This window comes from Jaculus jaculus, chromosome 7 (assembly GCF_020740685.1).
Source record: "Jaculus jaculus isolate mJacJac1 chromosome 7, mJacJac1.mat.Y.cur, whole genome shotgun sequence".
NCBI lineage: Eukaryota > Metazoa > Chordata > Mammalia > Rodentia > Dipodidae > Jaculus > Jaculus jaculus.
Window position 1 is genome coordinate 109063523 of NC_059108.1, and position 26236 is coordinate 109089758.

At 41.7% G+C, this 26236-nt stretch overlaps 1 protein-coding gene across 3 annotated transcripts; it reads left to right on the forward strand.

Annotated features, from left to right (window-relative positions):
• Nucleotides 1-232: 232 nt before the first annotated feature.
• Cgrrf1 (cell growth regulator with ring finger domain 1) lies at nucleotides 233-24488 on the forward strand. 3 transcript variants are annotated; one of them, XM_004649203.2, is made up of 6 exons: nucleotides 233-440; nucleotides 9092-9231; nucleotides 16090-16267; nucleotides 16413-16560; nucleotides 22842-22949; nucleotides 23540-24488. In XM_004649203.2, the coding sequence occupies exons 1-6, from the start codon at nucleotides 337-339 to the stop codon at nucleotides 23858-23860; spliced, it is 999 nt and encodes a 332-aa protein (XP_004649260.2). In that variant the 5' UTR covers nucleotides 233-336; the 3' UTR covers nucleotides 23861-24488. The 3 variants fall into 3 exon arrangements, with proteins under 3 accessions (XP_004649260.2, XP_045010357.1, XP_045010358.1); XM_045154422.1 differs by having other exon boundaries at nucleotides 23584-24488; XM_045154423.1 differs by having other exon boundaries at nucleotides 306-429.
• Nucleotides 24489-26236: the final 1748 nt, after the last annotated feature.

A 26236-nucleotide genomic window follows, 5' to 3' on the forward strand; every position in this document is an offset into this window, starting at 1 on the left:
GCTTCAAGTTCTATTTGGAAATTGCGAGTAGAGAAGCAAAGATCATTGGCCCCGACGGGCTGGGAAGTTCTCCTCGGCAGCAATCCCGGGACCTGCGGGGCGGTACGGTGCAGGACCCCGCCCCCTGCTCAGCCAATAGCATGGGACAGGAACGAGAGGGGCGTGGCGTGCCCTGCTGGCGATGCTGTGATTGGCACCTGGCTCCGCGTTGCCTCGGCTTCCAGCTCACCAGAACCCTAGGCTAAGGGAGGACCTGTGAAGTTTGTCTGCTCCGGGACGCCGTAGCGGCTCTTTGCTCCGGCTTGCCGGGCTCGGGGCTCAGCCCAGGAGACCCCGATGGCCGCGGTGTTTCTGGTGACGCTTTATGAATACTCGCCGCTTTTCTACATCGCGGTGGTCTTCACCTGCTTCATCGTGACCACCGGCCTGGTACTAGGATGGTGAGGAGCCAGGGGGCGGCGGGACAGGCAGCGGGGCGCCCCGGGGCGGGGGCGGGAGGCTTGCGGGCGTCGCCGGGAGCGGGCAGTGGCTGCGGGCCGAGGGGACCGGCTCCGGTGACTGCCCCAGCTCTGTGATGGAACAGCCCTGGGGGGAGAGGGCCGGCCCTACTGTGGGCCTCTGGTGACCCGGTCACCTGCTTTGCTTCAGCGCCCACGGAAGGAACTCGTTTGTGTGAAAGTTCCTGACCCGGGCCTCGGAGCTTTCCGAGCTCTGTAGTTACCGCTTGGGAAGTGCATGCTACCTATTACTCATCTTGCACCTTTTGGAGTGATCTTTAGTAGATAAGGGGACGTTTTAGAGCAAGTGACCCTGTGGGGTGGAAGCAGTTTACTTGATCTGAGATCAGACGCCTCCCCCGCCACCCCGCCCCGGCTGTTCTTCCTACCCAGAGATTCTCCAGCGTCTCACTTGAGATGCCAGTGCTTCACGTGTACGCTCGTCCTGCCAACCATCTTCCTAGTCCACACCAGTTCTAGGTTGCAGCCTCCCTAGAGACCCTTTGAAAAGATTCCCAAGTGCTGAACAGGGGCTGCAACTGACGAAGTCTGACAGGACTCCACGGAGGAGGGACACGTGAGCTGCAGTGTGGGGAATGAGTGTTTCTGAAACACAATGGAAAGTGTGCAAGAGAGAAGAGAGTGCATTTCAGAGAACTGCAGGAGCCGAAGAGGCAGGCTGGACCGGAGGGCGACTGAAGCTCAGCCTCCCAAGTGTTGGGATTCCCGGAGTATGACACCACACCTGGGTCACAAGCTGTTATTATTGACCTGTCAGGTTTTAATTGCTGTTATTCATTTCAAGGACGTTTGTAATTTGGTATTAGGAAGGCGTTTCCCAAGTGAGAAAAACAGTCTCTAGATTTTAAAGTAACAATTAATATAGGTGTTACTTTGTTAAACATAATTTTCCTCCACAAGGAAAACTGGTACCTAGTTGATTACATCATATGCTTAAATTTTTCTTTAAACTAGGCCAACTGATTAGATTTCCTAGAGTGTATCTTTAAGGTCAGGAAAATGGTAAAATCCATTGAAAATGATACTGCTACCTATAAGTTAATAAAGGGTACTCAGGACCTTAATGTGGGCTGCTTAGGAGACAGAGTATTATATATTTCCTGAACTGGAAAAAAGTGTTAGAATTAAGCAAAATAGAAATGCTCCGTGGGGTGGTGGTTGAGGGGAGACTGACTGACAGACAAATCTAGGATCGAATCCTGGCTCTATAAAACTTGGTGATTTTTGTCTACCCATGTAGTTAGGAGTTTTACCAAGGTGCAAGTCTGTGTGATTGTGGAACTTCTGGAAGTCTGGGCTAAGCACTGCTGAGGCCACAAGACCTTATATGTGCTATCACTTCTGTCTTGATTGGGACCTAGCAGCCATCTTGAGCCTAACCCAGTCGTTCTTCCCATCTGGGGTAGCTTTGCCTACCTAGATCTGCTTTCTACTTTGTTATTTGCAGACTAGACATTATGAAAACCTGGATACTGTCTTATTTTATTTTATTTTTTAATTTTTAAATTTTTATTAACATTTTCCATAATTATAAAAAAAATCCCATGGTAATTCCCTCCCTCCCCACCCCCACACTTTCCCCTTTGAAATTCCATTCTTCATCATATTACCTCCCCATTACAATCATTGTACTTACATATATACAATATCAACCTATTAAGTATCCTCCTCCCTTCCTTTCTCTTCCCTTTATGTCTCCTTTTTAACTTACTGGCCTGTGCTACCAAGTATTTTCCTTTTCATGCAGAAGCCCAATCATCTGTATCTAGGATCCACATATGAGAGAGAACATGTGGCGCTTGGCTTTCTGGGCCTGGGTTACCTCACTTAGTATAATCCTTTCCAGGCTGGACACTGTCTTGATCTTAGAAAAACCATGTTTCTAAAGATGATAATCCTAGCCAGAAGTGTAAGCTAGTTATTAACTCACTATGCTTTTTACCTTGCCATTTTTAAAAACTCTCTCCCATGTCATCTCTATTGGTCATCTGTTTTCTCTGTTCTTACTCAAGTGCAGCTGAATTTCTTTCCAATTGTTTCTTTCCACTGCTTTTGTGCCCACTAGCATTGATCTGCATGGAGAAAGAGCAGGGGCAAGTAATAACAGGATTCCAATAGCAGTAGGGGAAAAAGACATGCAACAGAAAATATGATATTTCTCTTTACCTGCATAGTGGTTTTTGTGAGCTATAATAGCACCTGGAGACGCTGTGCAGAAAAGAGCCCCACATATATACAAAAACTCAAGGACCCTGACTCAGCCGTCACTCCCTGCCTCCTCTGTACTACACTTTAGGAAGCTGTGTCTGCCAGCTCTGTGAATCTGGGGCAGAACTCTAAGCCGTATCTCTCTCCTGCTAGCTGGCTGGAAGGGAGACTGGCTAGAAGTCTAGAGGAGGACAAGGGACATGCTGCTTTCTGTTTGATTCCTTTTTTTTTTGTCTGTCTGCCCAATAGCACTGGTGCCTTACTCTGGCAGTAGTCTCCATGATTCCACTTTATAGTTTTCTACTCTTCTAGTTCCAGCCACATTGCACTCCCTGAAAGACACCATTGTCCATGGAGTCCATGTCCCCAGTGAACATTTCTTTTTCCTTTGTTCCTTTAACCTAGAATAATGCTGGTTCTGTGGATCAAGAGAAAGAAAGCCAAGGGTGGGGCTCAATAGATAGAGGTTGATCCCCAGGGCCACATAAATGGGGCGTGGCGCACCCCTGCAGTCCCAGCACTCTGGAGGCAGAGGCCAGAGGATCAGAAGTTCAACAGAGAGCTTGAGACCAGCATGGACGGACTACAGGAGACAATGCCTCAAAAATCAAAACAAGCATTCCACACCAACCAAGGCCTCTCACTGCTAGACAAGTACTGTATCCCTATTGTTGGCTGGCAGTTTTTAATATTAGCTCATGTGGTTTGGGTCTCCTGGTCCAACTGTGACTGATAGAAGGCTTCACTAAGAATAGGATCCTCGCCGGACATGGTGGCGCACACCTTTAATCCCAGCACTTGGAAGGCAGAGGTAGGAGGAGCACCATGAGTTCAAGGCTACCCTGAGATTACAGAGTGATTTCCAGGTCAGCCTGAACCAGAGCAAGACCCTACATCACAAAAACAAAACAAAACAAAACAAAAAAAGAATCTCAGGCACAACCCCCCCCCCCAGGCTCCTTGTTAATGAGAAATAAGATTCTAGTCATCCATTGCATGCAGTGGCATCTTAATTAATTAAATTACTATCTTTGGCTAATTATGATAAAATGATTTCACAATTAGGGGCCTTGGGGACCCAAGTCTTTAAGGCACCTGAATGTAATGGTGACTTTAAGGACTGAGAAAGGAGAGATGATTGATTCTTAGTTCTTCAGCACATTGCCAGCAAGAAGGCAACTAGTTCTCAAGAGAACCACCAAGCTTCTGTGGTTCTAAAGCACTGTTATGTTCCGTAATGGAGTCTGCTTTGCTGAAAACTGATCTGTTTTTATTGTGTGAGCAGTAGAGCCACCCAGTGTTGCCTGTGTCAGTCGTATGTCGTTGGTTAGAAAGAAGCAGAACGCTGAGACTTACACCAGGAACATCTGGATAGGCATGGACAGAGCTAAGGCTGAGACAGGGTTTTACTGTGTAGCCCAGGCTAGGTTCCAACTTGCAGTGATCCTCCTGACTCAGCCTCCCAAGTGCTAAAGCTGAGAGTCTTGAAACTTCAGTCATGGTGAGCCTCCCTCAGTGGTGGACTCAGCTTGCCTTCATTGGTGAGAAAGCCAGCTTTTTCTGGCCTCAAGATACTGTGATGATGTCACTTTAGGGCAGTTGCTTTCCAACAGATGTGCATACTAAAGTCCTACCTTTTTGCCCTGACCAAGATGTCTAAGTGTTCCACAGGTTGGGAACAAAAGTCTGTTCTGGTGGGCTTGGAGAGATGGCTTAGCGATTAAGGCACTTGCCTGCGAAGCCTAAGGACCCATGTTTGACTCTCTAGATGCCACATATGCCATATGCACAAGATGACTCAAGTGCACAAGGTCACACATGCACACAAGGTGGTGTACACATCTGGATTTCAATTACATTGGCTGGAGACTCTGGCATGACAAGTCTCTCTCTCTCCCTCTCTCTTTCTGTCTCTTGCTGTCGCTCTCTTACAAGAAAAAAAAAAAAGACCAGTCTTGGACTGGAGAGATGGCTTAGCGGTTAAGGTGTTTTCCTACAAAACCAAAGAACCCAGGTTCAGTTCCCCAGGACCCATGTACAAGGGGCACATGGGTCTGGAGTTCGTTTGCAGTGGCTACAGGCCCTAGCATGCACATTCTCTGTCTGTCTCTCTTCTCTCTCTCTCTGCTTGCAAAAAAAAAAAAAAAACAAACAAACAGTCTTTTGGGCTTGCCTCAAAAAAAAATTCTGATCGGGTGAGAAATAGTGGATAGGAATAGTGTTTTGTTGATGTATATCCATGTAAACCTATAGAATGTGTGAGAAGGGACTGTTAGTATGTTAGACCAAGAAGGACAAAACGTAATACTTGATGAGGTCAAATTTATTAATTTGGATGTATTTTCAAGAAATTCTAGATCTAAAGTATTAACTCATTCTTGCTGAGTCACTGGAATGAATCAGTGGTGGTCTATAATTAGGTTGAGATATTCAGTGCTTGCTTTTCCTCTCCTTTTTTCTTTGGTGCTGGGGATCAAACCACTTATGATTTATAAATTTCTCCTCTTAGTATTGCTTTATCACCATTCCACAAGTTTTGATATATATGTTTTCATTTTTTGTCCACTTCAGAATTTAAAAAAAGAATTCTTTATGATTTTTCCCCCCTGTTATCTGGGTTAATTAGAAGCTTGATATTTAGGAATTTTAAAGATACTTTTCATGTGATCAGAGAAACACTTTTTATGGTTTGACTTCTTGAAATTCATCGAGACATTTTTTGTACCCAGAATATGGCCTGTATCGAGGGATGTGCTAAGGCATGCAAAAGGGATGTCCTCGGCTGTCGGGTGCGGTGCTCTGAGAGGCTCCATAGCTGTTAGCTGCTCAGCTTGGCTGATGGTGTTCTTCAGTCTTCACTGTCCTGACTGATTACTGCCATTTACTGAGTTGGTTCATAGTACTGGAATCTCTTTTTTTCCCTTTTTTTTTTTTTTTTGCATTTGTATCCATTTTGGCTTAATATTTTGAAGTCCTACTAATAGAGCAGTAAATATTCATGTATATGCAGCATACTGCATATGTCTGAATGCTGAATTAACCCCTACATTATTATGAAATGGCCTCTTTAATTCTAGCAGTAACCATTGCTGCAGGTCTGTTTTGTCTGATACTAATATAGCCACTCCAGTTAGCTTGTGTGTGCTTACCAGGCGTTCTCTGTATCTGCCTCACTGGATCAAATCCAGGCCTTTACACATGCTAAGGCTGTGCAGACTCCCTACCACTTTAACTTTCATTTAATTACTATTAGCAGATAGGTCTTTTCCCATCCTTATGATCTATTTTTGTTGTCATATTTGAAGTGGGTTTCTTTCTTTTTTTTTTTTTTTAAAGAAAGTTAGATGTTTATTTGAGAGAGAGAGAGAGAATATGTACGTGTGTGTGTGCACATGCATGGGCACACCAGGGCCTCTTGCCACTGCACATAAATTCCAGACTCATATGCCACTTTGTGCATCTGGCTTTATGTGGGTACTGGGGAATTTAAACCCTGGCCAGTAGACTTTGCAAACAAGTGCTAGCCACTGAGACATCTCCCCAGCCCCTGAAATGAGTTTCTGCATTTTATCCAGTCTGAAAAATCAGTGTCTCTTAATTAGGGGGTTTCAGTAATTTGCAGTTGATATGGTTGGATTTGAGTTCACTATTTTGCTATTTGTTTTCTAGTGTCTGTATTTATTTCTTTTTGAGCCTTTTGTTTATTCTTATTTGCATTAAGTGTTTCTTATTAGCAAGATTTTGTTTGTTTGTTTGTTTTTCAGTTGCATGTATGGTAAACCGCTTGAAGTTGTTCCTTGGCCCACTACTGGTTTATTTTTGTTCAGTCTTTTCCTCTCTATGTTCAGTTTGGATACTTTAAAAATATTTTATTTTTGGGCTGGAGAGATGGCTTAGCGGTTAAGCGCTTGCCTGTGAAGCCTAAGGACCCCGGTTCGAGGCTCGGTTCCCCAGGTTCCACGTTAGCCAGATGCACAAGGGGGCGCATGCGTCTGGAGTTCGTTGGCAGAGGCTGGAGGCCCTGGCGCACCCATTCTCTCTCTCCCTCTATCTGTCTTTCTCTCTGTGTCTGTCGCTCTCAAATAAATAAATAATTAATTAAAAATATATATTATTTTTATATGTTTATTAGAGAGAGAGAGAGGGAAAGAGGCAGGTAGAGAGAAAGAGAGAGAATGGGCATGCCAGGGCATCCAACCACTGCACATAAACTTGAGATGCCCCCGTGGACCACTTTGTGCATCCAGCTTACATGGGTCTTGGGGCATCGAACCTGGGTCCTTTGGCATTGTAGGCAAGTGTCTTAATCGCTAAGCCATCTCTCCAGCCCTCATTTTGGATACTTTTTATTGGGGTGTCTTCAAGTTGATTCAGTTTTTGTTTTGCAGTGTCAATCCTAGCCAGTGAACATTTTTTCTGACATTGTATTTATAATCTCTAAAACTCAATCTGAGTCTTTAAAAGCTCTTTATGTCTGTATATATCTGCAGTCATATCTTCTTGAACATATATAGTTACAACAATAGCTGAGATGCTTTTATCTAGTAATTCTTATATCTTTATTTTTTCTGATTCTAGCTTCTTTCTTTATGGGTAAGGTTTTCTGCTGCTTTCCATGTTAGTTAATTTCTTAAAGCATTGTAAACATTGCAGGATGGGGTGGATTTCACAGTAGAGCATGCTGGGTGTTTTGCTTACACATATCATGAGCTTTGTTCTGAGTCTTCTTGAAGGTCCTTGGAAGTAGTTTGATCTTCGAGGCTAGCTCGTGGAGAGCAGCCCTCTAACTCTTTAGTAAGATTTGTCATCATCCCAGTGAATGTCTTTTCTCTTTGTTAATTTGACTGGCTTTCAGCATGGAATTGACTGGAGTGTTCTGAAAGTTGAGCTTGCTGCTGAAATTTTATTGGAGGATGTTTTTGTTTTGTTCTTTTTCTTTATCTTACCCTCACTGCGTGGCCATTTTATAGCTTACACTGGCCTTAGTGTGTGGAGGCTCCTTTGCCAGTGCTTGCTCCCAGGCACTGGGCCCCTCACCGTTTCTTCCTTCTTCAGATCCATAAAGATACTTGCCTTTAAACTCAGCTATGTATCTGTTCCCCCCAACAGTTTAGTATCAAACTTTCAAGCATTTAGAACGTTGGAGAGAATTACAGAGGGAACACACATTTACCCATGGCTTAGACTTAGCCGTAAACATTTACTATACTTTCCTTATTTCGTGTTTGTACTTGCATCCAGTCTTTGGGCTACCTTCAGTACATCTTATGCTAGGAAGCACCTCGAAGGCAGTCACAGTCCTCCCTGTAAGTACCAGAGCACGAGTATTGCTGGCTAGACCCAGTGTTTGTTTCCATTTACACTTGTGTTTTTCTTTGCAGGTAATATTTACATATAGTAGAATGTAAAGGGGGGAAGGATGACATCTTCTAGGTATTATCAAGCAGTCTCTTGAATTTTCATGTTTGTTCTGTATGGATTATCAGAGTGTATATGTTTGTGTGGAACCAACATGAAACCTAAAAGTATATTATGTAAATGGAGGGCTATATTTGATATTTTGCTTTTTTTAATCTCATATATATCCCTCAGCTAATAAATCATACCATTTAACCTATATACTGAGCATATATTTGTCTTTCATATCTTTTAAGATTAATTCTATGGTTGCTGTTATATTAAGTGTAATTTATGTGTAATCAATCACTGTGCCCCATTACTGTTATCCACTATACATTAAAAAAACAAACAAACAGAAAAACCCTTGTTTTCAAGAGTATGTTAACTCAGCCAGCCCGAAAACATACTGTAGTTCTGTGGACTTTTAAGTTCCCTTAGCTTTAGGTTAATTCTGCAGAGTATTGTGCGTTGGGTAATTTAGCTTTTTTTTTTTTTCTGACACTTACTTTATTTTATTTTATTTGTTTATTTCTTTTTGGTTTTTCAAGGTAGGGTCTCATTCTAGCTCAGGCTGACCTGAAATTTACTATGTAATTTCAAGGTTGCCTCGAACTCACTGTGATCCTCCTACCTGTGCCTTCCAAGTGCTGGTATTAAAGGTGTGCACCACCATGCCTGGTGTACTTATTTTATTTTTTTAATTTACTTTGGTTTTTTGAGGTAGGGTCTCACTCTAGCTCAGGGTGACCTGGAATTTACTATGTAGTCTCAGGGTGGCCTTCCTTGAACTCATGGTGATTCTTCTACCTGTGCCTCTCGGGTGCTGGGGTTAAAGTTGTGCACCACCACTCCTGGTTTCTGGCTTACTTATTGTAAACAAAATAATTGATGAAGCGTAACATACTTAATTTATGACAGAGTTTCAACACTTGCTTAATTATATTTTTATTTTTACCTTTCTTCAGGTTTGGCTGGGATGTTCCAGTTATTCTGAGGAATTCAGAAGAGACCCAGTTCAGCACAAGAGTTTTCAAAAAGCAGATGAGACAAGTGAAGAATCCGTTTGGCTTAGAGATCTCCAATCCATCCACAGCCTCAATAACAAGTTGGTAGCTATTTTTCAGAGAATTTCTCTCCTTGGATACCCCCCCACTCTTTAGTCCTTTTATTTTCTTTCTCTGTTGCTGTCTCTTCTTTAAACTCTTACCATTCATTGAATATCAGTTTTGTTATTGTCACCTGCTGGCACCAATTGAACTTGTCTCCAGGTCCTGAAAGACCAGTGCCAAGGAACTGAAGCTGAGACTGGGGCGAGTCAACAGAACCAGGGTCCTATCATCTGTACCACTAAGAGCCCAACTTGTAGAACTTTTATTCGAACAGCTCTGTATACCAGGTTCATGCAGAGTTTCTGTAGATAATGGCTTATACAAAACAAAATAGAGGGCAACTTGCCTATCTAAGAAGCAGGAGACATTCTGGCTGGCTTGAGACTAGAGATGAATATTAGACCTCCTGGTCGCTGGAGAGTGGACACACAACATGGTGTCCAGCATTCTGGGATCAGACACAGGTGTCCTTTTTCTCAAGACATAACGTCAGCAGAATCACAAAGTGTTCTGTAAGCAGGACACTTTTTCTTAGACAAGCTAAAAACCACTACACTATCTAGTCCCAGGAACAACACTGAATACTGCAGATAGAAAGATGAACAACTGATAAATTTTGTTCTGAAGGAGCTTACCTCGTAGTAGACAGACAAACGTGCATGTAAAGTAGAAAAATGAAGTGTTACAGGTGTCACTGAGAAAAACCTGTTAGAATAATGCCCCTTTCAATAAAAAAAGAAATGAATGTCTAAATGCCATGAATTTAAGGTTGCTGCCCTTCAGAAGAACAATTATTTTTAAAATCTGAAATGATGTTATTTTGGTATAAATTATTTTCACATAAAATGTTATTTTTTTCTGTTTTAATAATAGATGGTGGTAATTTGTTTCTGTATCTGGGAAAATAAATTGTTAGTAGGACCATTTAGGAGCCACTGGAGTGAATTATAAAGAAAAATGGTTGGGATTGCACATAGAGACATTAGGAAGGGTCCTATGGACAAGAACAAACCAAGTGCCTCCTGTCCTTGATTGAAAGATAAGTAGGTGTTAACCTGAGGTTTGAGGGAACTTCTAAGTAGAGGAAGAAGTGTGAACAGGCAGAAACAGAGAATACTCCAGAGAACCTAGAAGCCACCTGCTGTGGATCGATCAGGGTGGGCCAGGTAGGAGAGGAGAGACTAGGGGACTCTGGTCCATAGGTGAGTCTCCCACAGACCACTCCTATTATGGAGATAAGGAGGAATGGCAGGTTTTAGAAGAAAGGCATGGGATTCAGTTTTGCGCTCTTGGACTTGGAAGTGCTTTTGTGACGATTCCGTAGAGATACAGAGTAAATAAATAGGCCAGAAACTGGTTTGTAGCTCTTCATAGGCTTCTGGGCTGGGCTCTCACCTTTTACACTTACTCACCTTTTAGATATCTTAAAAACAAACAGATGAAGTATTTTCTCAGCTTTTACCTGATTCTAGCTACTTTCGGATTATTCCTTCCTTCACAACTGGATTTTTTTTTTTTTTTTTTTTGTCTTTTTTTGTCTCCAATGTAGGGTTCTCACTCTAACTCAGGCTGACCTGGAATTCACTGTGTAATCTCAGGGTGGCCTTGAACTCTCTGCGATCCTCCTACCTCTGCCTCCTGAGTGCTGGGATTAAATGCATGCGCCACTGTGCCCAGCACAGCTAGATTCTTAAGGGGTGCTCACATTTCCCTTTGCTTCCTTTTACTCCTTCACACCGCACAATCTGTCTTCTTCCTGTGCTCCTCTGTGGAGTGGCTTTCTCCAAGGTCACCATTATCAATCTGCCCCCTACCTGTGACCCTGGTAGTCATCAGATCTAGCAGAAGTTTTATAGGCCTGCGTTAGTGCTCTCACTGCAACAGTTGCTAGAGTGACCACTGTCTTCTTTGTTGACTTCATGCCCTGAAATTTGGTCTCACACTATAGCTCAGACTAGCCTGAAGCAAGTTGGCCTTCAACTTGTGGCAGTCCTCCTACCTCTGCCTCCTAAATGCTAGGATTATAGGCATGAGCCATTGTGCTCAATAAGTAAATCCTGATTTATGAGCAAAAAGGACAAAAGTCCTTATTCTTTCTCCTTCATTAAATAATGTTATCCTGTGAATTGAAGGAAACCACGGTTTTTTTTTTTTCCCTAATAGTAGATAAGAGTTTGTTCTGACATTATTCACTTTAAAAAACTAAATTCTAAGATGTGACACAAAGGAAACCTCCTTTTAAAAGAATTATTTATTTATTTTTTGAGAGAATGAGAATGAATATGAGCATGTCAGGGTTTCTTGTCACTGCAAAGGAACTTCAGATGCGTACATCACTTCATGCATCTGCTTTATGTGGGCACTGGAGGCAGGCTTAGCAAGCAAGTGCCTTTGACCACTGACCTATCTCCCCACGTGGAGCCAACTTTATAAGTGTCTGAGGACATGAAAAGACAGCCAGTAAGTAGACCTTGCTTGCCCCATATCAGCATTATAAAGTCATGAAAGGCTAGAGAAATGGCTTAGCTGTTAAGGCACTTGCCCATGAAGGCCCAGGACTCATGTTTGTCTCTTCAGATTCCACAAAGCCAGACCCACAATGGTGAGGCAAGTGGAAGGTCACACATGCCCACTAGGTGGCACATGTGCCCGGAGTTTAATTGCAGTGGCTGGAGGGCCTGGCACATCAGTTCTTTCTCTCTCTTTCTGTCTACTCTCATTCTCACTGTCTTGCATTTAAAAAAAACGTCAGTCTGTTGGTCTTGCCTCAAAAAAAATCCATGAAAAACTTTGTGCTCTTACAGTGAGATTATTGAAAATTTCCAATCTTTCAAATCCCAGTTGATATCATTCATTATCTGTTTTCTACAGGGGAAACAAGGAGAAGGGTTTCAGTGGAAGTTGTAAGAATATAATTCATTTATTTAATCTGTAGAAATGCCAGTGTCCTTAAAGATGTCTACCCAGGATGGTGAGATAGTCGTGGAACATTTTTATAGGTTTTTTTCAATTGATATGTAGACAGTTTAATAGAAGATTTTCTTTTCACCACTTTATCCAAGTGTCTGACATAATGCCTAGGAAGGAGCAGGAATATCTGCACATATAGAGAATCTTTTTTTTTAAAGAATGAGGCATTGTAGCACATACCTTTTTTAAAAAAAATATTTTTATTTATTTATTTGACAGAGAAAGAGGGAAAGAGAGGATGGGTGCAGCAGGGCCTCCAACCATTGCAAACAAACTGCAGATGTGTGTGCCCCCTTATGCATCTGGCTAACATGGGTCCTGGGGAATTGAACCTGGCTCCTTTCTTTGCAGACAAACACGTTAACCTCTAAGCCATCTCTCCAGCCTGAAAATCATTTTTTAAAAATATTTATTTATTTATTTGACAGAGAAAGAGGGAGAGAGAGATAGAAAGTGGATGTGCCAGGGCTTCCAGCCACTGCATATGAACTCCAGATGCATGCACCCCCTTGTGCATCTGGCTAATATGGGTCCTGGGGAATCAAACCTGAGTCCTTTGGCTTTGTAGGCAAACAGCTTAACAGCTAAGCCATTCCTTCAGCCCCCAAGAATCATTTTTAATTTATTTACTAAGAGCAAGTTGTTGGGATTTTTTTTAAATGTAATAAGGATGAATTGTATTTCCATTTTCTCAGTGAAATTTTAAGTAGGTTCCCATATATATTAGTTAATTGAATTATTTTTCTTTAAGAAGTCTATTGCCACTTTTTATTTTATTGTATTCATAAGAGCTACCATAAAGCAAGAAAGTTCAGCAGAATAACACACATAGCATTTTGGGTGCACTTGACCATCATCACATGTGGTCTCCTGGTACATTCTACATTGCTTCTCTCCCAGTACTTCTTCCTTAGGATCCAGCTTTCCTGCCACACTGTTTTCCTTCCTTCTTTTCCTCTCTCCCCTTCCTTCCTGTTTTCTCTCTTCTCTTCCTCCCTCCCTCCTCCCTCCCTCTTCCCTCTCCTTCTCTCTCTCTCTCTCTCTTTTGTTTTTTACTTTACTTATTTGCAAGCAGGGAGAAAGAGAGAGAGACAGAGAGACAGAGAAAGAGAATGGACACACCAGGGCCTCTTACTACCAAGCAAATTCCAGATTCATGTACTACTTTGTGCATCTGGCTTTATGTGGGTACTGGAGAATTGAACCCAGGCCATCAGGCTTTTTAAGCAAGGGCCTGTAACCACTGAGCAACCTCTCCAGCTCTATTTCTTTTTCTGCAGGGTCTTTCCGTAGCCCATGCTGACCTAGAACTAGTGCTGTAGCACAGGCTGGCCTGGAACTCTCGGGGATTCTTGTGTCTCAGCCTCTTGAGTGCGGGACTAAGCCTTTCCCTGCTGCTGCTGCTTTACCTGCCCCACGGCTCAGGGTGTTGTGTTTGCAGTGCAGCTTACATACCGCCTTGCCTGGCTACTGCAGTTGCTCTGGATGAGGCCAAGCTGAAAGAAGTCACACCCAGTTGTTTCACTTACTTTTGTTTCTGAAGTTTCTGACTTACAGCTATTCCCAACTTTGTTAATGTGGTTAATGAAAACAGTTTTGTGTGTGCACTGAAATTTGGAAAAACAAGAAAATGTAAAAGTGGGAACTCTGAAGTTGGAAAAATTAAAGGTGAATAGTTTAAACAGGATTATTGGAACTATCAGTATGTATCAGTACATTCTCTCCCCAGTTTATGGCATGGTCAAGTTTATGAAAGTTTGTGGAGAAGAGAATTTTTTAGATTCTATTCTTCTTTTTTTCTTTTTCTTTCTTTTGTTTAACTTAAAAAAAAATTTCAAGGTAGGGTCTTACTCTAGCTTGGGCTGCATAGTTCTTTTTTAAATTAAACTCAAATGTTATTTTCAGAACTCTGTTAAAGTGTCAGTAATATTTAGTTGTCAGTGATCTCAAACAGCACCCCATAGTCAAGTACATGAAGTCTGTAGACCAGTGATTATGGAGTTCCGGTTCTTTCTCACAAAGCTGGCAACCTCAGTAATACATAAGGTCAGGTTTTTAGGCCTTTACTTTCCTTCTTTTCAATGTAAACACATATACTTAGACACCCTCTCCTGATATACAGTGGGGCGCCCATATGCACATTATGAATCTGTTTTCCTCCTCTTCCTTGCCTTTCATTATCTAAACCTTCTGAAGATCAGTTCATAATGGTGCAAACACATCGTCTAATGCACCTCTCTTCTCAGTAGCTGCATAACACTTCCTTGTTCACTGCAATATTTTATTCATTTAACCCCTAATTGACAGACATTTGGATTGATTTGGGCATTTTGAATCATTAGTACTATAATACATATATTTTCCCACATATTTGCCAGTCATATAATAACATTAAGTAACCACTTTCTGGGTTTAGTTTTCCCAAGTTTTTCCTTTTTCCATTTTTCCTTTCTTATGTCCAGGTTTTTCCTGTCTCATGTTGTGTGGTTTCACAGGGATTTAAAAAATGTGTGTAATGTTACATGTATACAAAAAGTTGTGTGTAATGTTACATGTATGCACATAACTTTGTAGATGTGGAGTGTTTTTCCTCAGCTACTTAATAGCTAATGACATTTTCCATTCTTGACTTCATACCTAATTGGAGTCATAAAGACATTTGAAATCAGATTTCATACCAATTCCCTATGCAGGATTTCTTACTCATTAATATGTTTGCTTAACTAATTAGGTATAGCCCTGTGTATTGAAGAAAATTGTGGGGAAAAAGTCAATTGTTGGTATCTGCGAAGCATTTGTTTGAATCTGTGTATCCTTCCCTTTATCGCATTTTTAAAAATAGGTCATGTATTGATTAGAATTACTGTTAGCAAGCAATAGAAAAATCTCCAGGAACAGTGTGTCGAGGAGTTTGCAGAATGCTCATCGGTTATTTTTTGTTGTTTAAATATTTTATTTATTTATTTGCAGGCAGAGAGATGCAGGGAGGAAAGGAGTATAGTATGGGATGCCAGGGCCTCTAGCCAGTGCAGACAAACTCCGGATGCATGCATACTTTGACCATCTGTCTTTACATGGGTACTGGGGGATTGAACCTGGGTAGGTAGGCTTTGTAGGCAAGCGGCTTAACTGCTGAGCTGTCTCTCCAGCCCTGCTCCCAGGTTTTGATAGCTGGAATCAGAAACCGAATGGCTCAGGCCAGGGACCCAACAGTGACATTTAGTCTAGTCAAGCACATGACTGCCAGTGAGCACTAAAGGTTTCCACTTACCCTGCCTACAGTAGAGACATTAGAAGTCTCTACCCATGAACTTGATTGTCCTCCAACATCACACTGGGGGCACATACTAAGAAAACAGTGTGATTGTGTGTCTACGTATAATTTATCAGCTAGTCGCGTCTACTCAAAGCATCGTCTCTCTCGGAGCCTCTGTGCTTAGAATCCCTACCCTTTTCCTCAGGTTACCTTGCATAGTACATGGACCATTAGCCATGGGACAGACTGTTAATGTTGTTGTGTACAGCAGTGGCGAGCTCAATTTCGTTTTAATATCTTTCTTACTCCAGTGATCATGTTGTGGGCCTCATGGCTTTTGCATGTCCACTTTGGAGACCACTCTCTTCTGCTGCCCTGTTTCTTGTCATTAGGACTATCTATATGCACTACCAGGGCTAAGGTGCGTCGGTAAGGAAGTTTGTGGATAGTGCTCAGAAACCCAAAGACTCTGTGACTTTTTTTTGTTGGTACATAGCTGGTGACAGTTTCTAACCGCCCTCAGCCTAGCCAGTGCCCACGGGAAGCTTGTGTTTGTCACCAGTGCAGTGTACTTGTATCAGAAGTTTCTTAGGTAATTCCCGCTCTCTTTCTGGTTTGTTTTCTGCAGCCGGCATAACCTTGACAACAGATTGCCTTGAAGATAGTCACCTGACCTGCTACTGGGGATGCAGTGTCCAAAAACTATATGAAGCTCTACAGAAGCATGTTTATTGTTTCAGAATAAGTACTCCCCAAGCATTGGATGATGCTCTGTATAGCGAATATCTCTACCAAGAACAGTATTTGTATCCTTTTTATCTGATATGCACACCTGTTAGCACATAAAAATGAGATTGTTTTTGTGGATGCAATAAAATGTTAAGTTAATATTTTTAGGATGTTTTTGTTTTTTTGGCTATAGTGGCAGTTTTCCTTTACATATTCAAAAAGTATTAAAAAGGACAGTAAAGAGGAAATATATTGCCAGTTACCAGGAGATACTGAAATTGAAGACTTTGGGACGGTGCCCAGATCTCGTTATCCATTGGTAGCATTGTTGACCTTAGCCGATCAGGATGACCGGGAAATCTATGACATTGTAAGTAATTCCAGCACTTAGAAAGCATGGCCTCTAAGTGATTTTGCTGATTCTTAATTATTTGTGAAGTAGAAGAAAAAAATTGTTTTAGTTTCTGAAAGCCTGTATTTGGCCTGGAAGCATTTGTCTTGAAAAATGAAAACATGTTTTATAACCCTATTTTATTTTATTTTGTTGTTGTTGTTGTTGTTCGAGTAGGGTCTCACTCTGGCCTGGGCTGACCTGGAATTCACTATGTAGTCTCAGGGTGGCCTCGAACTCATGGCGATCCTCCTACCTCTGCCTCCCAAGTGCTGGGATTAAAGGTGTGCATCACCGTGCCCGGTTTAACCCTATTTCATTTTTATGCTGGTTAGATGCCCTCAGTAGATGACTTTTTGGGTGTGTGGGTCACAAGAATATGTCCTTATTGTGGAGCCAAGTTAATGGTCACTACCTGTGAATGTTTGCTGTGTTGGAAACATCTTTTGGGAAGGGTCCTTATTCTTGATCTCTGTAGTATTAATGAATCAGGATCACAGTGGCCTAAAGTGCCTAAAGTACAATTCATCGCTGTGTTAGTTAGTGTTCCCACTGCCCACTATTTACATGGGGTGCCTGCAGTGTTGGTAATTGTAGTAACCTTGCTTGTTCATTGTGTGCTAATTAGTTCATTATTCTAGCACTTTACTCTGCTAGTACTTGCTTTATATAGCACACCTACACAGAGAAAGCCAGTGCTGAGTGTCTTAGAGGTTACTTGTGTGCTCTGTGTGTGTGCATGGTGGTGTATGCACATGTGTATGCAAATGCATGTGCTCCAGGTACACACTGTGGGGGCCAGAGGAAGGTGCCTGGTATCCTCTTCCATTGCTGTTTTGTGTTATTTTCCTAAGACAGGATCTCTAACTGAACCTGGAGTTCCTTGGTTTTTCAGTTAAGCTGGCTGACCAGGGGTAATGAGCCCTCCTCCTGCCTCCACCTCCCCTCAGTACTGGGGTTACAGACATGCACAGCCATGACTGGCTTTTTATATATATGCTGGAGATCCTCATGCTGGAGCAGTAAGAGCTCTTTACCCGCTGAGCCATCCTCAGCCCCTGCTCTGTGCTTTTGTGGCTTTTGAAGTTACATTCCTCAAAGAATGTAATTTACAGCCAGTTTTTAAAGATTAGGCAGTTTCAAGATTAAGTAAAGTTTGAAAATTGAGTGAAAATTATGAGCTGGTTTTGTTCAGGTTTAGGGATGAGAGAAGACTATTGATAAAGTTAATCTCAAAGGTCACATGTATTTTAGCCTTAAGCTTCTTTATGATCTTAACACTCCTATTGAAGATTCCTCTCAGAGGAGTGTTGTCTCTGTAGACCATCTTCCCTGATTGTGTCAGCTGTACTGAAGTTCTTGCCTTGACGCTAGTAAGAAACATAATCCAGATCCTGGGTGAAGGGTGTCTTTTCTCAGGTCCTCTTAATGTTCCCTGTCTTCCTCTCCTGCCTCAGGATTTCCTCTTGAGTATTGCTGCTAGTTTAGTCAGGTGGTTTGCTTGTTATAGATTCTTGTCTCCTTTAACTGGAACATTTTCACTGCCTTGCTTTTAGGACTTTAGCTTTTTTTTTTTGTAGAATTCAGTCACAATATGCATACTTTTTGCACAGGACAGCTTCAGTTTGTTTGATGATTACCTGTGATCAGATCCGAGCCAGGCCTTTGCAGCCAATGGATTGTGCGGATGAGGGACTGCCTTTTGAGGACACCATCTTTGGACCCACGCAGTGCAGTGCTCATGTCGCTCATTGGAATGATTAGTTTTGAGCATTTAATCAGGTGCTACTTCATCTCTCCACCATTCTGGGTTTCCTCTCCCTTGAACTGTGAAGTACAGCAGATCTCCTGAGGGAAGTGTGTGTGAGTGAGTGTGGTAAACAGTTGTTCAGAATGCTGTTGCTGGGAGCTGGGAGTGGAGTGGGAAGGGGGAGTCCATCAGTAGAGAGTCATATTCTGCTTTTGCTTTTTTTTTTTTTTTTTTTTTTTTTTTTTTGTGGTAGGGTCTCACTCTAGCTCAGGCTGACCTGGAATTCACTCTGTAGTCTCAGGGTGGCCTTGGACTCACAGCAATCATCCTACCTCTGCCTCCTGAGTGCTGGGATTAAAGGCATGTGCCACCATGCCTGGCATATTCTGCTTTTTTATTCAACTGTCTTCTGTAGGCATTTGTAGACTATACACATATCCTACTTTCTATTTAAAAATTCCCCTGGATTTAGCTGGGCGTGGCGGTGCATGCCTTTAATCCCAGCACTTGGGAAGCAGAGGTAGGTGGATTGCTGTGAGTTCGAGGCCACCCTGAGACTACATAGTGAATTCCAGGTCAGCCTGGACTAGAGTGAGACCCTACCTTGAAAAACAACAACAACAACAACAACAAAAATTCCCCTGGACTTAATCTCCATTGATGATTCTTCTCAAGTTTTGTGTTTACTGTGATGGTTGGAAAATAGTCATTTTCCAAATTCAGGTCTCCTTCCTGTCAGGCCTTGGCGTGCAACTAGCTACAAACCAGGGCCCCCTCTTGTACTTGTTCATTTGTTTAACTGTTTCTTAGCCCTGTGGCCCCGTTATTCATCCCCCATGCCAGTCGTGTATGACTCAGCACTGAACTTACTCAAATTGCCTTCTCACTACTTCCCACCAACACTCAGTCAAACTGTGTACACAGACTACTAGAAAGCTGCACAGAGAGACACTGTTCCAGATGTTCTCTTCAGTATCCCCTCACTTCATTCCCACACAAGCCCGGTGCTAGTGGATAACCAGACTCACTGCTTTGTTTATCCTTTCTTCCTCACATGAGGGGCTGACACTGTCTGCTGCACATGATCTTTGACTTTGCTTTCTGCATTTCCTACGATCACCTAGAAACCACTCCAGGTGCCCTTACACTGTTTAAAATGGCTATATAGCACTATATCAGGTTTGGATTATAATTTTGAAATCTCAAAATCTTGAAAGATCAAAATCCTACAATATAATTCTTCGAAAGCAAGACATTTATTTGCATTTTAAAAGGGATTTATTTGGGAAACAAAAGCATGATCTAACACTTTAAGCCACTTTACAAAATAAGATGGACTATGTTGGCATGCATATTTTTTGCAAACTTAAACACACTTGTAATAGTCATAAAAGTCTGACAGTTATGAGCAGACAGACCAGATTCACGAAAAGTTGACCAAAAAGCAAAGTGTGTAAGCATTTAGCCCTGGGAGGTAATTGTCAACACTCTGATTTGTAACTGTGGTCATCTGAAATACCAAGATAGATACTTCAGTCCTTTGATGAGGTTGACAAAAGCCAGGATGAGTCAGCACTACGGAGGCTGCTGACCAAAGAGCTGAGGAATCTGACATGGGCAGATGTACAGAAGGGGCGTCTATCTCTCCATTTGCTGAGGTTTACACATATGCACAGTGCCTGCATACAAAGCCTACATTCTGATCATGCACTTTGTAGAATCAAGTATGCAAAAAGTACATGAAACAATACTCTTAAAAATGTGTGTGTGGGTGCGCCTACACACATACCAGGGCCTCTTACTTCAGCAAGTGAACACCAGACACTTGCACTATATTTTGCATCTGGCTTATGTGTATGGCTTGGGAATTGAACCCCGGGCCAGCAGGCCTTGTAAGCAAGCACCTTTAGCTGACAAGCTGTCTTCCCAGCTCCCAATTAATACTCTACAAAGTCTTGACACAGATACTGACAATATTAGTTGAAATACACAGCATAGCCAATTGTAAAAATTAAATTATGCCGACAAAAAAATAACAGTAGAAAAACTTTAAAAAACTAACACTTTGTGTATGGATGCGTAGTGTGTGTGTGTGTGTGTGTGTGTGTGTGTGTGTGTGTGTGTGTGGCACATGCGTGCATGGGTGCAGCTGCATACGCTACCTGCACGTGCATGCAGAAGCCAGAAGATAAAGTCAGGTGTCCTTCTCTTACTGCTCAGCTATGTATTTTCTCAAGATGGGTTCTCTCCCTCAACCTGGAGCTGCATTTTGGCAGCAAGCCCAAACCATTGGTTGGTCTCTGCAGTCCCCTCCCCCACCGGGGTTACAGACATTGGGGGGGGGTAGCTTTTTGTTTGTTTGTTTGTTTTGGTTTTGATAGGTTCTAAAGAGTGACACTAGGTGGTCTCTGGCCTGAGAAGCCCTCAAGGTTAAGCAGCCAATGCTGTTAACTACTGAACCCTTTCCCCAATTCAGTTTTAATTAAAAAAAATTATTTGTCGTTGGGTGGGAGCGAGAAAGAAAGAGGCAGAGACAGATAAAGAATGGGCACACCAGAGCCTCCAAGCCACTGCAAACGAACTTTAGATATATGTGCCACCTTGTGTATCTGTCTTTATGTGGGTACTGGAGAATGGAACCTGGGTCCTCTGGCTTTACAGGCAAGCACCTTAACTACTAAGCTATCTCTCCAACCCACTTTTAATTTTAAATGAGCATTTTTTAGTGTGCTTAAGGACCTTGTTTATATCATCTTCTTAGGATTCATTCATATCTTTTTGCCACTTTTTCTATAGAATTGTAGTTTCTTGTTTCAATTTCTAGAAATTTTTCCTAAGTTAAGAAAATGAGCCCTTAACCTTTAATACACACTTAAGATTTTATTCAGTTTGTCATGCTTTTTTGACTTTGTTTATGGCACTGTTTTGTCATGCAGATGTTAAAACTTCACCTAGGCAAATGTATCCAAGCTTACCTGTCTATTATTATTATTTTTTTATTTTTTAGGGTTTCACGCTAGCCCTGGCTGACCTGGAATTCACTATGTAGTCTCAAGGTGGCCTCGAACTCACAGCGATTGTCCTACCTCAGCCTCCCAAGTGCTGGGATTTAAAGGCATGCGCCACCACGCCTGGCCTGTCTATGTATTTTTTTAAAGAAATATTTTTTAAACATGTATTTATTTATTTATTTATTTATTTATTTATTTATTTATTTATTTATTTATGTGAGAGGAAGAAGCAGACAGAAAGAGAGTGAGAATGGCACGCCAGGGTCTCCTGCCATCTTTCCAGTCCTGCCTCTGCATTTTGAATCATAGTAAGAAAGTCTTAAAACCAAAAAGGAATTTACCTGCAGTCCTTTGTTTTGTGGGGATTCTGTACAGTTTCAATTTTCACATCTAGATCTCTTACTGTTTTGCAATCTGTTCTTATATTTGTTGTGAGGAGTACATCTAATTTTATGTCTTTCAAATAGCTATCCATTTATTCTCAAACTCTATATTAAAAAGGCACTGTCTTTGCCTAGTGATTTGAAATGACACCTTTACTGTATCTTTGCACATGATTGAGTCTGTTTCTGGACTGCTTATTTAGTCCTGTTTGCTTCCTCATGAGCTACTGCTGTACTGGATTCATTTTAGAGGCTTTGTGATAACGATTCGTTAACTGATTAGGCTAGGCTGCCTCAGAGCTGTTACTGTTTCCCTAATTCTTACATGCTTATTTCCCCATTTGAGAATTTTAGATTTGATGTTTCTAACATATATATATATATATACGCACACACACACACACACACACACATAGGTAGTTTTGTCTTTTTAAAAAATTAATTTGGAGCTGGGCATGGTGGCACATGCCTTTAATCTCAGTACTTGGGAGGTAGAGGTAGGAGAATTGCCATGAGTTCAAGGCCACCCTGAGACTACATAGTGAATTCCAGGTCAGCCTGAGCTAGAGTGAGACCCTACCTTGGAAAAACAAAAAAATTATTTTTGGTCACATTGATCACCCCCATTATATTCTCTTGTCCTCCTCCCATGCCTGCGGAACCCTTTCTCATAAACACTCCCCTTGTACTTTGATGTCTTTTTGATGTGTGTGACCTTCTGCGTTTAATTACTGTTTCTTGAATGAGCACTCTGGGAATTCATTAGGCCTCATTCCCTCTCACTGGGGAGGACTTTTGGTACCTAATGGTTGTGGGACAGGAGAGTCACTTACTTTAGTGGTGTAGCCACTGGTAAGGTGCCCATGTTCAAATAAGTGACTCCCTGCACTGGCATTTTTAGTGAGATCATATTAAATTTGCAAATTTTAATATAACTAACATGTTATGCCATGGCCACATAATATGCCAGTTCCTCTTCAGTGACTGATTTATACAAATTAATGTAAAATTTTCTATATAATAGTCTTAAGTTTCATTTGAGAAGCAGTTTCTTCGCACATTTGTAAAATGAAGCAAGGATGTTAAATATTGACTAATGTTCAATTTTCATTTTAGATTTCCATGGTGTCAGTGATTCATATTCCTGATAAAGCTTACAAACTCTCCTGCAGAATATTGTATCAATATTTACTCCTGGCTCAAGGTCAATTTCATGATCTTAAGGTAAATTTTAATCTTTATCTTTCTCTTTTTTTTCTTTTGTTTTTTTGCTTTATAGTTTTTTTGAGGTAGGGTCTCATTCTAGCCCAGACTGACTCACTCTGTAGTTCCAGGCTGGCCTCAAACTCACAGTGATCCTCCTACTTCAGCCTTACAAGTGCAGGGATTAAAGATATGCACCACCACACCCAGTTCTTTGTGTCTCTTTTTTTTTTGTTGTTGTTGTTGTTTTTCAATATCTTTTTAAAATATATATTTGCAAGCAGAGAGAGAGAGAATGGGCATGCCAGGGCTTCTAGCCTCTGCAAATGAACTCCAGATGCATGTGCCACTTTGTACGTCTGGCTTTATGTGGGTACTCTGTATTGTTTAGGCAAGCACCTCAACCACTGAGCTCTCTCTCCAGCCCCTCTTTGCCTCTTTGTTACAGAATTCAAAGAATGGCTATTCATAAAGAGAATTCTAATTTTCAGTTAGTTATGAGAGAAAGTAACTATTCTTTGCTGTTGGATTTTCTAGCTCTTGTAAGCCCCAGGTTTAGAGAGCAGTTACCATTTATAATTACCTGTCTACTTGTTTCTTTGATTTTTCAGCAACTTTTTATGTCTGCAAATAATAATTCCACTGCCTCCACCAGTCCCTCTCCAGAAGAAACAATCGCAGACCGGAGCTTGCTGGAAAAGGTGGGGCTGTCAGACAGCGAAGTGGAGCCCTCGGAGGAGACCAGCAGGGACTGCGTGGTTTGCCAGAACGGGAGCGTGAACTGGGTGCTCCTGCCCTGCCGGCACGCGTGCCTGTGCGACAGCTGCGTGCGCTTCTTCCAGCAGTGCCCCATGTGCAGGCAGCCGGTACAGGAGTCCTTTGCACTTTGTAGTCAGAAAGAGCAAGAGAAGGACAAGCGGAAAACCCTTTGAGGACGTGACAACTGCAGGTACTCTCTCTTCCTAAGATGCACAGATCGGCACCCCTCGAATTCATTGGAACACGGAAGCCGCAGTATTGACTAGCGAAGGAGATTCTACTTCATTGTTTGTACAGAGCAGGGGGATGAGAATTCCTTCTTGCTTCCTGTTCAGGGTGGTGAACGCCAGACGAGTATCTTCTTCCCAAGAGTGTGAACACTGTTACCACCCAGAGTGCTTCATGTCATGTTGTGAACAGTCATTCTGAACAGCCATCCATCTGAAATGTGAGGAGGGCCAAGTCTCAAGACCACATGTCTTCCTGTTTCATTCAATCTGGAGTGAAATTAGGAAAAATTTAATTCTTCTTGAAGTCATTCTGTATGTCCTCTAGTTTTCAAAGGAGTTAGAAAGAGCTTTTTATTTTTAATTCTCTCCTGAAGTATGTTTTATAAACATTCATCCATTGGGTTTCAAATTTTCCTTATATTTACATCAACATGACTTAATTTTTAAAGTAGATTCTCAAATCTTAAATGCAGGATACTATTTGAGACTGTCAGTGTATCACAGATTAGAATTGATACTCATAGGAGGCAGATATATAAAACCTAGATAATAAAATTTCTTGAATAATTCAGTTTATTAACTTGATTGTCTGTGACTTTGGAGGCTCTTAATGCTTTTCCTGAGGTTTCCTTCTGCTCAGCAAATCTTTCCAAAGGTAGAGGGGTTTGGAGCTAGAAAAAAAATCTCTAATCTCTCTCTCTCAAATAAATAAAAATCTAAAAAGGGGTTGTTGGAGAGACGGACTACTGGTTGAGATACTTGCCTGAGTTTGATTCCCCAGGCCCCATGTAAAGTGGGTGACAAGGTGGTGCATGTATCTGGACTTCGTGTGCAGTGGCTGGAGGCCCTAGTGTGCCCATGCTCTCTCTCTCTCAAATAAATAAGTAAATAATTTAAAATTTTTCTAATCTCTAAAATAACTGTTTTTCACCATATTTTTTTTCTCCAAATAAGCCCAGTATCCTTCAAATAGTAAATTACTTTGCTTATCCCTTGTTACACCTTGTTAGAAAGAATTTAGGAACTGAATAGTCATAAAAGCCCATCCTCAACTTTTCCCAAAATGACTGCGAATAAAAAGGGAAATCCGTCTGGAGAGATGGCTCAGCAGTTAAGACACTTGCTTGCAAACCCTAGTGACCTGGGTTCGATTCCCCAGTACCCACTTAAAGCCAGAGGCACAAGGTGGCGCATGTGTCTAGAGTTTGTTTTCCAGTATCTAGAGGCTCTGGCGTGCCCATTCTCTCTCTGCTTCTTTTCTTTAAAATATTTTAAAATTATTTTTTTAAAAACAGGGAAACCCGAGCTTACTATGCTTTTTACAAAAAGTACTCAACTCACTGAAAAATAACTATGAAGACAGCCAAAGCCTCAGTCCATGGGTCACTTCCAGAAGACATGGCTTCAAGCTCCATGCTGATGACCATGGTTTTTTAATCAGCTGAACTCCCTGCTCCTTTGAATACCACAGTATTCACCTGCCTTTCTCTCCCTCTCTCAAATCAATAATAAATAAAATATTTTAAAATATTTTATTTTTATTTGTTTGCTTATTTGGCATGGTATATGATCTGAGACCTTCAGGGATATTTCCAAGCCTTTTCTGTATGTGAAGAATAATACCTTTGTATCAGTGTTTTTGTTTGTTTGTTTGTTTGTTTTGTTTTGTTCTTAAATAGACATCTGCTCATTTTACAAACATTTGGTATAGGCTCTGAAGGAGCAAGTAAGGCTACTGATCTCAAAATATTTTGTGGGGGGCTGGAGGGATGGCTTAGCAGTTAAGGCATTTGCCTGAAAAGCCAAAGGACCCAGGTTCGATTCCCCAGGACGCATGTTAGCTAGATACACAAGGAGCACATGTGTCTGGAGTTCCTTTGCAGTGGTTGGAGGCCCTGGTGCACCCATTCTCTCTCTCTTTCTCTTTCTCTCTCTCTCTCTCTCTGTCTCTCCCCCTCTTTCTCTGTTAAATAAATAAATAAAATATTTAAAAAAAATAAAAAAATATTTTGTGGGGCTAGAGAGATGGTTTAGTAGTTAAGGTACTTGCCTGCAAAGCCTAAGGACCCCAGTTGATTCCCCAGGATACACATGCATCTGGAGTTTGTTTGCAGTGGCTGGAGGCCCTGGCACACTCATTCTCTCTCTCTCTCTGTTTCTCTTTCAAATAAATAGATAAAATAATTTTTGAAAAAATATTTGTGTCCAGGGGGCTGGGGAGATGGCTCAATCAGTGAAGTGCTTGCCTTAGAAATATCAGGTCTTGGGTGTGGATTCTCAATACCCATACAAGTTGAGTATGGTGATGGTGCCTTTACT